This window comes from Mus caroli, chromosome 18 (genome assembly GCF_900094665.2).
Source record: "Mus caroli chromosome 18, CAROLI_EIJ_v1.1, whole genome shotgun sequence".
Lineage (NCBI taxonomy): Eukaryota > Metazoa > Chordata > Mammalia > Rodentia > Muridae > Mus > Mus caroli.
This window is the reverse complement of record NC_034587.1, coordinates 59,728,171-59,744,118: the sequence shown is the minus strand read 5'-3', so window position 1 is coordinate 59,744,118 and position 15,948 is coordinate 59,728,171. Positions and strand designations below refer to the sequence as shown.

Sequence of the window (15,948 nt, the reverse complement as noted above, 5' to 3'; positions counted from 1 at the left end):
GAGATGGCTCAGTGGGTAAGAGCACCCGACTGCTCTTCCGAAGGTCCAGAGTTCAAATCCCAGCAACCACATGGTGGCTCACAACCATCCGCAACGAGATCTGGCGCCCTCTTCTGGAGTGTCTGAAGACAGCTACAGTGTACTTACATATAATAAATAAATCTTTTAAAAAAATTAATTTAGAGGGTTAGCAAGGTCTCAGATTTTCAGACCAGGGTAGTTTCAGCATCTGGGATCTTCCCCTCCAGAAGAGATCAACACAAGTTATGTTATTCATTCAAAAAAGGATAGAAGTTCTAGACAAGACAAAATATAATCTAGAACAGGCAAATCCAGAGACAGAAAGCAAATTGGTGGTTGCTGGTGTGTGTGTGTGTGTGTATGTGTGTGTGTGTGTGTGTGTGTACGTACTTTGTGTGTCTATGTACATGTCCCACATACATGTAGGCATCCAAGGAGACCAGAAGAGGCTGTTGGATCCCTTGAAGCTATAGTTACAGAGAGATATGAACTTCCAGTCATAGGTGCTGGAAATCAAACTTCGTTTCCCTACATGAACAGCAAACCTTTTTAACCAGTGATCTATCCCAATGGCCCCAAGAGGAACTTTTTAAAGAGGACATTGTGTGTGATGGAATGCTCTCAAAGTAGATAATAGAGATGATTAAATGGTGAAGTACTGTGTTTCATGGAATTGTACTCTTGAAGATGGTTAAAATAACAAATCTACACTGTGTGTTTTTCAGACAGGTAAATCACTATTCAAATTACACATAGGCATTGTTTTTATGTAAGTCTAGCTGTATGCCACTCTTTCATGAAAACATATACCAGGATTCACAGAGAGCCTTAATTGATGTTCCCTTATCACTACTCAGAGACAACCCTGTGAAGACAAACCAGCATGCTCACCCCCTTTGATCTCCCATTCAGCCTCTCTCAGTCTCACACATGGGATGGTGCAAGATAGGACATGTACCTCCACTGGTGGCAGATGCTTAGAGACTAACCATGACTCTCTCTCTCAACTTGTGAGTTCATAGGTGTCTTCTGGGGAAATCCCATTGAAAAGTATGTTCAGAGGCCTAAACAGAGTGCAGAATCAGGAACCTGCAGCAAACTCCACAGGTGCTGTAATACCGGTGGATACAGAATTCTACATGTATGTGCAGGTAGCTTTGTCATTCTCCTCCCTCCACTGAACCTGATGTCCATGGGTCTAGCTAGACCGGCACACCCAGGAAGCCCCCAGGATCCTATAGTCTCCTCCCTTAAGTGCTGGAGTTACATGTGTATGCCCCTGGGTGTCTGGAATAAGGTCCCCATGGTTGTACAGCAAGCAAGCATTTCACCAGCTGAGCCTTCTTTCTGGGCCCCTCATTCTCAGTTTGTAAGTCAGGAGGCTGAGCGCAGAGATGGTAAGGACTTCCACAAGGACTCAGATGTAGTGGGGGGAGCACAAATCCACACAGGTCTCTTTGCTTTGCTTCCTTTTCACTGTGTGTGTGTGTGTGTGTGTGTGTGTGTGTGTGTGTGTATACCATAGTACACTATAGAACTCAAAGAGGATAGCTTTGCAGGAGCCAGTTGGTTCTCTCCTTCTACTGTGAGGGCTTGGGGGATAGAATTCAGGTCGATTGTTAGGCTCAACGCAAGTGTCTTAACTGACTGGTCAATGTTTGCCTCTACGTATTGTCTAGAAAGCTAAATGTACCAAGCAGGAAAGACATTCTACTTATTTGACTCCGCTCTGCCAGACCTGTTTGGAGAGATCAACCAGGGAGAAACCATCTCTAGGGCAAAGTCTGTGATGCTTCCACCTCCTTATACAGCCTGAAGTCAGCTGCAGGCAGCGGGGAGGGGTTCCATTATCCTTCTTAGATGTACGTCGAGTTTCTAATTCCTATTCGGTTCCTAATTATTTCAATCACTACCATTTTCTCTAAAACCCTGGTGTTTCTCAAGTGAATTAAAATGGAAAAGTTAACATATCAGCACACAAGGTCTGGAAAAATGATCAAAATCTTAGACCCTTTAAGTGAAAAAAAATGGGTTCTAGTGGAAGGTGCAGTTTCTGTGTCTGTGTTGTTCCCTCGGAGAGAGCTCGCTCAGGGGCAGGAGGGATTGCTGGGTTTAAACAGGGCTGATCATTTGAATTCATATGCCCTGCTTATTTATGCTGAAAAGGCACACAACTTCCTTGGATTTCTGCCTCAAAAAATCACTTTGATGTTTTATTTATTGATGCAAAAAAAAGTGCTTGCCTTTCAAGTGTGTTATCTCTCATTTCAGTGGAATTTCTCAAAGTATTAAGAAATGATCTTCACAGATCTGTCTGCTCGGGTTTAAGTTGGCACGAGGTTTCGAAGAGTTACTGCTTCTCAGGGATGTTTCCTGCCATTTAGTTTCAGGCTAATAAGGAAACATTGTGGTTGGCTAGAATTTGCTGTGGATGCCGGAGTGTGCAAGGAGAGACTCACAGAAGGGTCTTTAGACAATGCACTTTGTCATACCGGGGTTTTCTTGACTCTTGAAAGCTTTTGTGGGAGGAACCAGAATGATCTCTTCTCTTTTAGGAAACCTTCCCTGAAAGCCTGAACTTCCATGTTTATAAAACACCCCGTGACATCACTAAGTGCTTCTCATGACAAATAAACAGCAGTCAAGGAAGGGACCAATATAAAATGCCATATATTTTGGAAAGAAATGTCTTTAAAAGTCTCTTATTTATTTTTCTATTGACGTGTGCCTTTTATTGTGCTCCAAGATATCTCAATTTGTTCTTATAATTCAGGATCTAGTTCATGATGCTGAATAACTCAGGCTTTACACATTTGCCCACTGCACGGCTCCTCCCCACCCCCTGAAACAGACATCATGGAAAGAGGTTTAGCATCTCCTTGTTTGTAACTGTTGCATTTGCTGAATCAAAGCTGCTGTGTTTGAAACGTGTTCAAGATCATTGCTTTCAAGGCCTTAACTCTTCCTTCTCGGATGGAGAGCCAGAATGGGCAGCCCCTGTTCCCATCCAAAGCCTTTCACCTGAGGAATTTCAGATTTCAACAAGAGACCCATTCTCTTGAATTATGGTATTGGTGAGGGAGTACACACACACACACACACACACACACACACACACACACACACACACACAAACACACACACACCCCAAGACCATCTTGTAACGGAGTCCAGAGTCCTGCTCTTGACCCATGCCTGACTGGACAGTGCACATAAATAAATAAAAAAGAACAGTAGTCGGTTCCTTCTGATTTTTCCACCAGTTGTCAATTCACAGCCTCTTTTTCTTTCTGAGGAGACAGTGTTTTAACCCCTGTCTCCAATCCCAGGGAAGTTTCTGTCACACCACCCCCAGTCTGTGAGACTCTGACCTGCTGGCTTAGACAGGAAGATGGTTTGCAAAGAACCTTTAGGCAGACTCATGTTCACCCTAACTTTGGTCTTCTGAAGATTTCTTTCAATTTGAATTTCTTACTCAGGTTGTCCCATTAGCTGCAGAAAGACTAGGCCAGCAGTTCTCAACCTATGGGTCTTGACCCTTTGGGGATGTCAAATGACCCTTTCACAGGGGTCACCTAAAACCATTGAAAAACACAGATATTTACATTACACTTCATAACGGTATCAGAAGTACAGTTAAGAATTAATGATGAAAATGATTTTATGGCTGGGTGTCACCGAAACTCGAGGAACTATATTAAAGGGTCACAGCATTAGGAATGTTGAGGACCACTAGACTAGGTCTTCTGTCCCTAAAGTCCTCTTGGAAATACAAATTCCTGGTGAACCTTGTGTCATTGATTTAAAAACATGCATTGCTTTTATGTAGTTAATAGGTATGGGTGTGCATATACCATGATATACACACTCATGGTATGTCTGTTGGTGAAAGTCTGTTGGTTCTCTTCTTCTATCATGCGGGTCCTAGGATCAAATTCAGATCAGCAGGCTTGGCGGCAAGATCATTATAATAAGCCATCTCACTGGCCCATCAAGCCAAATGCACCCTCAACTCGATAGGCTCAGTGGATTTATTTTTCCTGCTTCTGGGGATTGAATTAGAAGAATTTCATACTTGTTGATTAAGCACTCTACTACTGAGCTGCATCCCTCCGTGACTGTTTGATGTGTTTGTTTGTTTGTTTATTTATTTTGACTGAATGAGAAAAAGTCTGCAGCAGCTCCCTATTTGTTGGCCATGGGCATAAGTGTCCATTGCCACTGAAGCAGGAAGTCAATGCTGAGCTGGTGCTGATCCAGGAAAGTCAGGATACCTTCTGCACTCGCAGACTCCCTTGGTGTCCAATAGCAGTTCAGTGGCTCACAGGAAGGGGTCAAATCACTCCAGTGGTGTTTTAGAGAGTGTAGGGCTATGGAGTCCACATAAGTAGAGACCAGAAACAGAGAACAGACATTGGTTGCTTTGTGAAAGAGAATCCACTCGCTAGGACGTCTACCTACAGGAGGAGGCTGGGCACAGATGTGTGAATATACACTGCCGTATAGCTTTCTGTCAACTTGACACCAGCCTAAGCCATCTGAGAGGAGAGAAATTACAAAAATACCTCCCAGCTTGGTCTACAGAGTAAATTCCAGGACAGCCAGGGCTACACAGAGCAACCTTGTCTCAAAAACAAAACAAAACAGACAGAAAAAAAGAAAATGCCTCCAAAATATCCAGCTATAAGCAAGCCTGTAAGGCATTTAAAATTTTTAGTTATTGAGCAGGGAAGGCCCAGACTATTGTGGGTGGTTCCATCCCTGGGTTGGTGGCCCTGGGTTCTATAAGAAAGCAGGCTGAGCAAACAAGGAGGAGCAAGATAATAAGCAGCATCCTTCCATGGCTTTCCAATCAATTCCTGCTTCCAGGTTCCCACCCTGCGTGAGCTCCTGTCCTGCCTTTCTTTAATGATGAGCAGTGATATGAAAGCATAAGCCAAGTAAACTCTTTCCTCCCCAACTTGGATTTTGGTTATATTGTTTCATAACAGCAATAGAAACTGTGACTAAGACACTGTGTCTGAGTTCATGTCTTTGGAGGTACATCACTTCTGTTAGGTTCTTTTGAAATTTAACTCAGTCTAACTTGTTGATCTGATCATATCCCAGTGGTGGAGAAGTCAGAGGCCACAGCTTCCCGTATGGTTTCCCCCCCTAAAAAAGTATTATTTCTTTCAGCTGAACCAGGAACGAAGTGGGATAATGGCTAAAAAGGAGCTATCTTCATCATTGGTGATTGTGCTGCAAGCCAGCGACACTCTGGCCTTCTGTTAGGGAATTTTTTTTTCCAGGACATGTGCTCATGAGTTTTCTCTAGAATCTAGATGTCTGTGGAGAGCATTTACCTAAACTGTCTTTGTTTTTTCTGTAGACATAGCCTTGTGGGAGCTGTTTGGACCCGTAAAAGCTCAGGTGTCTACATAAAGCCTGGGGACACCTGTGTGGGGCACTGCATGGGCTCTGCTCTATCTCCATCCAACTTTCCTCTCCATTTTCCACTGGGATAGTACCTGATGCCTGACTAGATTCCTTCTTGGTTTCTGAGTCTCAGTGTCATGTCTCTCAAATCTTGTAGGGATGGAAGGCAGTATTCACAATAAAATATTGCATGGTCTTTGTGGGGTGGCATGAAAATCGTGCATTCGGGCTAAGTTGAGAGAGATGGTAGAATACCAATTGGTTCTTTTACTGAAGTTTCTTCTTCAAGCAGAATCCACAAGACCCACAGGCTGTTTCTGCAGGCCACCATGGCATTCAGGAATGCCAGCAACCCTGGTTGTGGCTCTTTATGTGGGGCCCTGCTGAATTGCCCCATGTCTGAGAAAATGGACCCTTTGTTCTGTGGTGACTGAAGAGGAGACTCCATCAGTTTTCTTTGGAGATTGATGGGTGGGGCAGTTTGAATTTTAGAGTTTGAACTCTTTACTGTCAACTCCAGGGACTTTTCTGACTCTTACCAGCAAGCTACTCAGGAAGAAAAGAAGCCTGGTGCTATGCTTTGACTGTGCTGCGCCGACATTCATGATTGGGAGTCGCATTCCCTCACTGTGGCAGGGCTGGAATGTGGAGCCAATAGCAGGGGCGGAGGTCAATGATGGAGCCATCATGAACGGAATGATGCTGTTCTCAGCAGGGCTTCAATCTCGTGGGACTGGATTTGTTGCCAGAACAGACTGGATAGAGCAAGTCCACCCTCATGCTCACCTCAAGTTCACTTGGGGCTTGCTGCCACGATCAAGCAGCAGAAGACCCTTGTCAGATGCAGCTGCTCGAGTTCAGGCATCGCAGTCTCCAGAACCACAAACCAAAATAAACCTGTATCCTTTGCCAACCATCCAGCCTCATGTTCTGCTACACCAGTGGCCTAAAGCCCAGTTGCAGCTGACCCGTGAGTTCTGTAAGAATCTTCCATGACTTATGACTTCCCTCAGATGTAGAGTTTACTAGCAGAATTACCCACCACCGACTAACAGGGAGACTTGCCAGGTGCTGAGTACCGAACTATGGTGGATTTCAAACTTGCTATGTAAATGGAATAGTCTAGGGTCAGGCATACCTTTTTCAGACTTGTTCCAGTCAGACATAGTAGAACTGGTCTGTCATCCCAGCACTTATTGTGTGGAGGCAGAAGGACCATGAATTCAAGGCCAACCTGGGCTACATAGTAAGACACTGTCTTAAAAGTAGGCAGGTGTTGGAGGATAGACTGGTGTACTCCTTTTGCAGAGGAACAGACTTTGGCTCTTTGTACCAATACTGGGTGGCTTTAAGCCACCTGTAACTTCAGCTTCGGGGATCTCTCTGCACTGTGTGACACCTGTACTCGGTAGGTATAGGTATAGGTATAGGTATAGGTATAGGTATAGGTATAGGTATAGGTATAGGTATAGGTATAGGTATAGGTATAGGTATAGGATGTGACTATATTTACCTGTTCCATCACATACACATGAATTAAAACAAGGGAAATCTAAAGAACAACGAAAGCATCTCAGTATTGACTTGTCATGTCTGACCCTCAAGCCAATGATGGCCTCGAGCTCCATTGTGGCTTCAAGGTCACACATAACATCAAGATCACCTTGGCGCACATAAGGGACCTGACTCTAGAGACCCTATTGCTGTTAGCATGATATAACCAAGCCAAGATGAATGCACTCGGGAGTGATGGTGACATACTTCAGTGTGTCGGTGAGTTGTGAATAAGCTGTTATTATTTCTCTGTAGAGATGTATATTACATCAGAAAGTGATCACACAAACTTCACAGACTCATCATGCTTACACTATGTATGTGTTAATATCTATCTCTTTGTGGGCGTAGATCAGCACATTGTTAAAGGGTAGAGATAGATAACTCCAGGTGGGTTGCAGTGAACCAAAGTGGCTGTAAGCCCAACTCTTGGTCACTGAAGTGTGTCTATAGGCTCACACTTTGAAGACAGTGTCAGAATTCATTGAGTCGACAAAGAAGACATATTTCGTGGGGTTACTTCCAAATTCTTTGTTTATTAAACTTAGTAGACATTAAGTTAGTACTTTCATTTTTTAATAAACCCCCTCAAGTATGCACCATGACTTAAAATATAATCTAAATATAAAGCACTCTGGTACTCCATGCCTTCGTTATAATTTAACACCACACTGAAAGCTACTGCTTCACAAAGTGAACTCTTAAATACATGACTGACTCTTCTCCTGGGTCCTGGTCTCCATGTCTGCTTTCAGTTCCATCTAGGTTTTCTGTCTCTCCTCCACCTGACTGCATGGGTCTCTGTGAGCAATAGCACTTGGTGTTTATAGCACCAGTTGCAATAATACAAAGGAATGGGTGGTGGCCATCCCCTCCTCCCTTCGGATGACTGTGAAGCGGCGAACCCTGAATGAGATGGCTCTGGCCCTCACAGCTGGGGCAGAACCAAGGAAAAGCAGAGAGGAAGCTGAGTCAAGCTGGTAATTCTAGTAACAGGGTGACTCCTCCTAGACCCCACCATGGAGCACAGGGACAGCTGGCTCCTAGCAGAGTGGCTCATCTGTGGGTGAGTCTCACCCCAACCTCTTTCCATTAGTAAGCTACTGGAGCACTGATGTTCGGTTTCTATGTGTCAAAGATGGCAGAGTGGATACGCCCACCCTGTGAGCCAGGACACAGGGGATTGGTTCACTTAGAGAAAAACTCCACAGATCTCCTTGTCACTTGTGTGGCACTTAACACAAGGAATCCCCACCCCCATCCCCACCCCCCACTCCCCACTGCTGCTTCTGGCTGCCTGGAGCAGGAGTTGCTCTGAATTTCCCAAATGGATCAGTCTCTTCTGAGGGTTAAGCAGCAGGCTGTACCCTGTAGCCACCAAACCAAGTATATGGCACACATCTCTTCTCAACAAGTGAAAACCGGCGCTCGCTCGTCAACAGAGTTTAAGTTACTTTGAAGCTTTAGGGACACCTCTCTACTCAACATTTCTCAAAGTGTTGATTGGCATTAAGGCTGGAACAAAGACTTAGCTGGACCTTGCCTCGTCTCTTATGTATTTAACAACACCCCCGGCTCTCCTGTCGCAAACATGGGGTCTTCATGGCGGTCCCAAGCCAACTCTGCACTGGGTTCCAGTGTCGAAAACCTCGAGTGTGGAAGGGATTTGGAGAGATTAAAGAGAAACAACGGCAGAGAGAGCTACAGCTTGTCATTTGTATCTTTTAAGTTCAGCTCAGAAACATAGTCAGGAGTCAGGGGACAGAGAGAAGAAGGCAGCTGCCACCCCTAAACACACTAGCCCCGGCTCTCTGCAGACATAAAGTGCAATCACACCGCTATGAAGTTCTCAGGCCATGGATCGGGCGGGAAGACATTCAAAGCTGAAACTTCAAACACACTGCTCATGGCACAGAGGCTGGAAGAGGGGGGAGAGGAGAAGCAACGGCAGATCTCAAGGCATTCAAGTGCATCGAAAGAATCAATGTCCTTTCTCTGTGTGAAGGAAAGTCATACACGGTAAAGAGTCTTGGTTTAGGAAATGTCTTCTATCTGAGGATGCCCCAATGTGGTAGAGTCCAAAGGCTAATGAAGGCAGGAAGCAACAGGGACCCAGCTGTCCTCCCTGCTGCCCTGCCATACAGATGACCTTGACTGTCTTCCAACAAGTCTTCAGCTCTCGATGAGGAAGAGGCACACTGGACCAAGGGCATCTGGTAGGATGTGGCTCTCTTCTCTGGTCTGTCTGGGCTGGAGCCATCGCTGGGCCTCTGGCCATTGAACAGCAGGTAGCGGCCTCGGGTGTCTTGCTCCATTTTGAAGATCTCATATTCTGTGTGAGGTAGTTTGATGCCCAGAGCCACGCAGCCATTGGTGTGTGTCACATCCTGTTGGATACCCACCTGCCAGGAGCCCTCAGCCCCACATTCATTCCCACTGAAGACATTGAGGAGGGAGGCTGTGGCTGCGTCCATGGGAGTGACCTTCATGTGATTCACTGTGGAGAAGAGAGATATCTATGACTCTAGGGACTCAACTTAAGGAGGCAGACACTCCTGGCAAATGCTAGAGGTGCTGTTTCAACACAGCTTTCTCTTTAAAGCACAATCCAATCACTTGCCTGGCTGACCACAGTAATCAAAACAGTAGGCTCGGGTAGGAAGTTCCATATGCTGACTTGAATGGTAATCATACCAAGCACAGCCAGCCAGCTCACAGTGTCACACACTCTGCAGCTACAACTTAACTACATGGCCCTGCAATGACTTCATTAAGTATCAGAAGTAATGTAGAAATGGTGTAAAGTATAAGAGCATATGCACAGGTTTTGTGCAAGTGTATTCATTTCACAGAAGGAACTAAAGCAACTTTGCGTTTTGGTATCTTCAGGGAGCCCTAAAATTAATTCCCATGAATGTAAAGTCATGACGGTATACTGTACATATGACCAAAAAACAGTGACATTTGGTTTACATGCTGAGCCCAGTTTGGAGATGATCACACACATCCCTGTGAAATACAACTGTCCCAGCATTTCTCAAAAGTCAAAAGTGATCTTTGGGATTACCCAATGACCCAGATACCCCCTTTAATTGGTATTACTCCCTAGGATGCAAAAAAAACCCCTCCATAGTTAACAAAACTCAAATGTTTGTTTTATGAAAAGGTTTTGAAATATCCAAGAGATCTCACATTGAACATGTATCCGAATCACCAATTTCACAGATTAATATGGGCCCATCAGTCAGGAATCTAAATGCAGTTAGGTTGCATACAACAAAAATAAGAAGAAATAAATATAAGCCCCAGCTCTTGCAGACCCTTGGGGTCCTAAGGGTTAACTGTATACAGGTGTAGTGGGATTTTTAGTGAGTAGACAGATTTGTCTTAAGTTTAGCACAAGACCAGTGTCCAAGAGCTAAATTCCTCCATCAAAGGAGGAATCATGCTCAGGGCTTCACTAAGGCAACACAGACATCTCACAATCATTGGATACAGTGTTACTCTGAAGGGGTTACCCAATGACCCAGCTACCCTCTTTATTTGGTATTACCTACTGATAACCACCTTTTGGGCATTCAAACTTAAAACTAAAGCAGTAAGTCCTCCCTTGGGGTCAGGGCAGGTGCCTCCCAACCCCAGCTTCCTTGCTTGGGTGAGAAGTTCACAGAGTGAACTTTCCCTATGATGTTCTCACCTTCCAGCCTGGCACAGGCTCTCATATGCAGCCTCAGCTCAGACTGGAAGTGACAGCTCTGAGCATCAAGAAGTAACCGACACCTGCTCTGTATTCCTCATTCAGGAAAAGGACACAGCATACAAACAGGCCTGATGCTATCAGAGAGGCTGCTAGATTTCATTGCAGGAGCATTCCTGACTCTCACATCATAGTGGCCCGTGTGATGGTTTGGATTCCATTGTACCTGAGTGTCATGTGGAGATCTGGTACTAGCCTGTTCTAGGCAGGAAGGAGGTATTTCCAAGGATGCTTTAAGGCAGACATGGCTCTCACTTCATCCCCAGATCTCAAGCAGCAAAGATACCCTTTCTCTTAGGTTCTGTCCCAGCAGAAATGTGCCAAGCCGTGCTGCGAGATGTGAACTAGCAGACTTACCTTTGAACACAAACTCCGTGCCACCCATGACCTTAGATGAGAGCACACCGCGGCTGTAGCGGCCTCGAGCGTAGATGGTGAATGTGGGGTGCTTGCAGACAGGGTCTGAGTAGTGGTAGTAATGCCCTTCCCAGGTGTTGTTGTTGTCGTGGAAGATGAAGTGGCGGGTGAGGAAGAGGACCTCGGGGCGTACCTCGCAGCGCTGGCTCACCCATTCCCCGTGGAGGCCAATGGTCAGGTCAGCCTTGGGGGGCAGGATGGGAGGGTGGTGTTCATCGGACCGGAAAATGATGCGGCAGGCTATGCATGCATGGTTGTGGTTCTGAAACAAAGAAACCAAGACAGTTAAAGACTTTAGTCTTCTCATGAGCTCAGTGTGCATGTATATCCCTGAAAATGGGCAGGGGGTGGGTTCACCATGGTTAGGATTAGGTACTTGGGTCACCATCGTTTATACCCAAAACCCCCAAAAGAAATGGAGCCATGCTCTGGTGCCCAGAGAGTAGAGAACAGTGTGAGCCAGTATGTATATTCACACAATGCATGCGGCTGTCACGGGACAGCCTGCCTAACGTCAGCTATGGCGTGGACCCTTTAGGGACCCTGTTGAGGTTTCAGATCATCACAAATCCAGTGGCTATGTGGGTGAGGATGTGGAGACCTCCCAATCCTTTGGTCCTGTCTGTGGGAATGTAAAATGATGCAGCCTTTGTGGATAAGAGTGGGACGGTTCCTCAAACGCTCAAACATAGAATTACTATGTGATCCAGCTATCACCCTCCTAATTACAGGTCCAGAAGAACTCAAAGCAAGGGCACTGACTGACCCACAGAAGTGAGAGGGAAAGCAATCCAACTGTGCAGCCACAAACGAACGGCGAAGCACACTGTGCTTTGTATGTGTGATGGCAGAGAACTCAACTTTAAAAGGCAGGATGTTCTACACAAGTTACAACACGGATGGACCTCAAGGACACTGTGCTAAATGGAATAAGCCAGGCACACGCACACACACGTGCGCGCACATGCGTGCACACACATACATTGCTCGATTCCATTTATTTGAGAGACATTTAATGGTGAAATCCAGAGACAGGAGGTGGGAAGGTGACTTTGAGGGATGCGACGGGAGGTAGGGACAGAAAACACAGATAGTGGGTTTCAGTTTCACAAGGTGAGAGTTCCAGATATGAACAGTGGTGAAACGTCACCATTATGAATGTAACTTATGCCACTTAACTGTGCTCTTAAGCGGGTACCCATGAAACAGATCCATGGGTGTATTTCAGCACAATTATATTTTTTTCAAGGGAGAAACACACCACAGAAAACACAGAGCTGTGACAACACATGAGAGGAATCACGGGGTTCCTTTGACAAAGTGAATGCAGGAGGCAGAGGAGCCACACAGAAGGGTATGGGGGACCTCTGGGGCATGTGCACAGCCTGTCCATGTGTGTTCAGAGGCCAAGGCTCACAGCTCCTCAGCTCTTGAAATGCTTGCTTTCCCAACTCTCTGCAGTTTAAGGTCCACCATAAAGCTGTGCTCTCGCTGCCAGGAGGCACGGTCTGTGAAGCGTTTATTTGGTGCCTGTATGGCAGATGTCACCTCTGACTAACCTGTTTGCCTGGAGGCGTCAGAGCTGGCAACCAAAACCTGACTGTAAGTCAGGAGGACTGGCCCCGGCCAGCAGGCACAGCACTGGAACATTGTCACCACATCCAGCCCACAGGACAACTCTTAACCCAATGGTCTCCTCTACTCTTTAACTCCCACAAAGTTTGTACAAGGCACAAGAGGTAAGCAGAGCTGGACCATAGCCTTTGATCTCTGCCCTCTGATCGGGAGGGAGAGCTCACTGGGACTCCCAGGTTATATGTAGTCAGACCCACGGTCATACCTTCACCCCTCTGAGAGAGGGACACACTTGTTCAGCATTTTTCCTGAAGTCAAAATTTCACCTCCTTCCACAAGGTAGGGTGGTAGCCCTCATAAATGTGACTTGGCAACGGTGACAAGTTTGCCTTCCTGGAAGACTGTGGTAAGGGTGGGGGTGGGAGAGCAGGCAGGTGGCTGCCACCTGCCTCTTCTACACCCCCATTAAGGGAAGACTTTGTACTTACATGACCCTTTCCATCCATTGGATGAGTTTAGTTACCATTTACAGTAGAGAACACTTCCTTTGTGCCTGTGATGCGTGGTGGCTTGCAGATGGTGAGATCACTTTGGGTACCGAGTTAAAGGGGGAGGGGACAAGCCTTCCATCTCCCAGGGTCCAGGGGCATTGGCTGGCCTGGGATTCCTGCAGAGGGCTTTGGGGCAAGGGGAGAATATAAACCATGCTCCAGCCTGTTATCAGCAGACCACAGGGTGATAAGACCCAGGGAGATAACAAGTAAACAGCCCACTGAAAGCAGAGCTGAATCAGAGCTGATGAGAATATCTCTGGCCAGATCCTGAAGGCCTGAGCAGGCCCCCACTGCCTACCTCACAGCTGGTGGGAGCCACAAACAAGTTATTCCTCTCTCTCTATTTCAACTTCCTCACTTACACCAAGGTGACTCTTGGACATGCTTGAGTAACTGCCGCAGGAGAGAAAGGGAAGAATAAGGTGGTTTCCACTCAGGGGCCCCACTTGGGTAGACCAAAGCAAGGTCATGGTCCTTTGGGTTCATTATAGGAAGGAAAGAACGAACCGAAGTAAAAGAGAACGCAGAGTCCTGAGCTCTGACAGGCTATGTCCTCTCTGAAAGCTGCCAGGAGGTGAAGGATCCAAAGCTTTTGCCCTAAACGGGTTGTTCTGACATTTAAAGGCCAGGATGGGAAGTTAGGGTGGTGTCTATAACATGTACACTCTGGGGCTCCTGCAAAGAGCAGAGTAGGTCAGAATATTACCACAATCAGCATGAAGCCTGTTCACAACGCCACGGAGGCCCTGGCCATCCATGACAGTCTAAAGCTCCTGCAGGTGGCTTGCTACATTCCAGAGGAGGCATCAGAAGCTGATGTTCAGTCAGTCTCCAGTGGTCCACACACACAGAGCTGGGTCCCTACTGCTGGAATCTGCACCGCAAAGATGCTTGCTGCCCACCGCATCTGATTCCCAGGGGGTCTTACAAGGTTCTGTGGGCTTAATAACTTACTGTCACCCATCTCTACCTCCACTTCTCCTCCACCCCACTCTTCACAACTTCATTTTCTATATCCAGTGAGAGTTTAGGACCATCCACTGTGCCACCTTCATTTCTGGCCTTTCTAGGAAGTTAAGTCTCAATCCCTGAAAAGATTTGTTTTCCCCTTTTGGGACCGTATTGGTTCAGGGACAGCTCAGTGCTGATGGCACAACACTGAAGATCAATGCTCTTTAGTTCAGCAGGAAAAGGATGAGTGGGGAAATGGTCCAGCTGTCACCCAGGCTGTACTACAATGGCATCAGGAGTGGTAGGTTGGTGTTCACGAATATCACTTCTTTAAGAACAGCAGGCAGGAGTCCTGGACTCCAAGAGGATTCTTCTGGCCTGTGGTTCTGCCAGATGAATTGTGCTCTCGAGATAAAAGGTTTTCCACTGGGCAGAAATCAAAAGTGGGCAGGGCATGGTTGAACCAGTGTGCCTGTGGGATTTGTGTTCATGTGCAGTGGCCAGGAGGAACCTGGCTCTTAAGCATTAGTATTACCAAACATTTTACTCTGGTTATTTTTGTTTTATTGTGGTTTTTTTAAAAAAAAAGGTTGTAGCACTCATCATCTTAGTAATTTTAAGTGTACCATTCTGTGGCATTGAGAATAGTCACATGATTAGGTAGCGATCACACTATCTCTAGAACTTTCTTGTCTTCCTTAACTCAAATGACCCTCCATCCCTTCCTCTCCTAGCCCCTGGCAACCACCCCTGCACTTTCTGTCTTTGAACATGACAAGACTAAGGACCTCCTATGAGAGATAACTTAGGGCCCCCTATAAGGAGACTCATATAATATTTGCAACTTTGTGGCGAGCCAGTGTCATTAGCAAATGTATTTCTAGGTTCTCCCATGTTAGAGCATGTATCAGAATGGCCTTCCTTTTTAAGGCCTAAGCATTTCAGGCAGGGACACATTTTGCTTATCAGCTCCTAGGCCTTTAGACTGCTGTGAATAACGCCATGAACATGGCTGCATGGGTATATATTTGCAATCCTCCTTCAATCATTTCGAGTATATACCTAGATGTAAAATAGCTATACCACATGTGCAATGTAAAATAGCTATACCATATGGCAGTGCAATGTTTGTATTTTTGAGGGAGAAGCCTGGGTTCCACAGTCATTGTACCATTTGACATCTCTATCAGCAAACTACAAGAGTTCCAATTCCCCCACATCCTTGCCAGGATTTATTTTCCACTCCCCCCACCCCCTTTGGTAACAGTTTTCCCAATGGGCAACTTCCTATTGTGGTTTAAATTTATCCTTCCGTAACAATTTGATAAAGAGCATATCTGTCACTTGTAAAATTCTTTAGAGCAGGGTCTGTTTTGCCCACCTCCCCATCCCTTTGAAGCAGTTTTGCAGTTACCATTAAGCAACCAAAGATGTCATAAGCAGAGGCAGAGGTTTTGGACTCAGTGGATGAGGTGAAGAAGGTGACGGTTTTAGTCATGGCGGGGGAGGGGGGTGTACGGCGATGCTTCTGTGTGTGAATTAAGTTTTAAAAATTGTTTTCTTAAGTTCTTATACTTTCTGGCGTGAATGAAAACTAAAGGGATCTACAGCAACTGTGTCACAGTCACAGAGAATAAAGTCTGCACGTTGTATTGCCCTACAGCTCCCTTTCTAGGGAGGTTTAATGAGAGAGCCTTTACA

The 15,948-nt window shown here is 46.0% G+C and overlaps 1 protein-coding gene across 1 annotated transcript in view; it reads right to left on the bottom strand.

Moving 5' to 3' along the window:
• Window positions 1-7,509: 7,509 nt before the first annotated feature.
• Window positions 7,510-15,948, bottom strand: part of Apcdd1 (APC down-regulated 1) — a 30,682-nt gene continuing 22,243 nt past the window's right edge. Inside the window, exons 4-5 of the mRNA XM_021150269.1 lie at window positions 11,108-11,429; window positions 7,510-9,490 (exon numbers count right to left, since the gene is read on the bottom strand). Coding sequence (XP_021005928.1) covers window positions 9,042-9,490; window positions 11,108-11,429 — 771 coding nt within the window. The 3' untranslated portion in view covers window positions 7,510-9,041. The remainder of the gene's footprint in view (window positions 9,491-11,107; window positions 11,430-15,948) is intronic.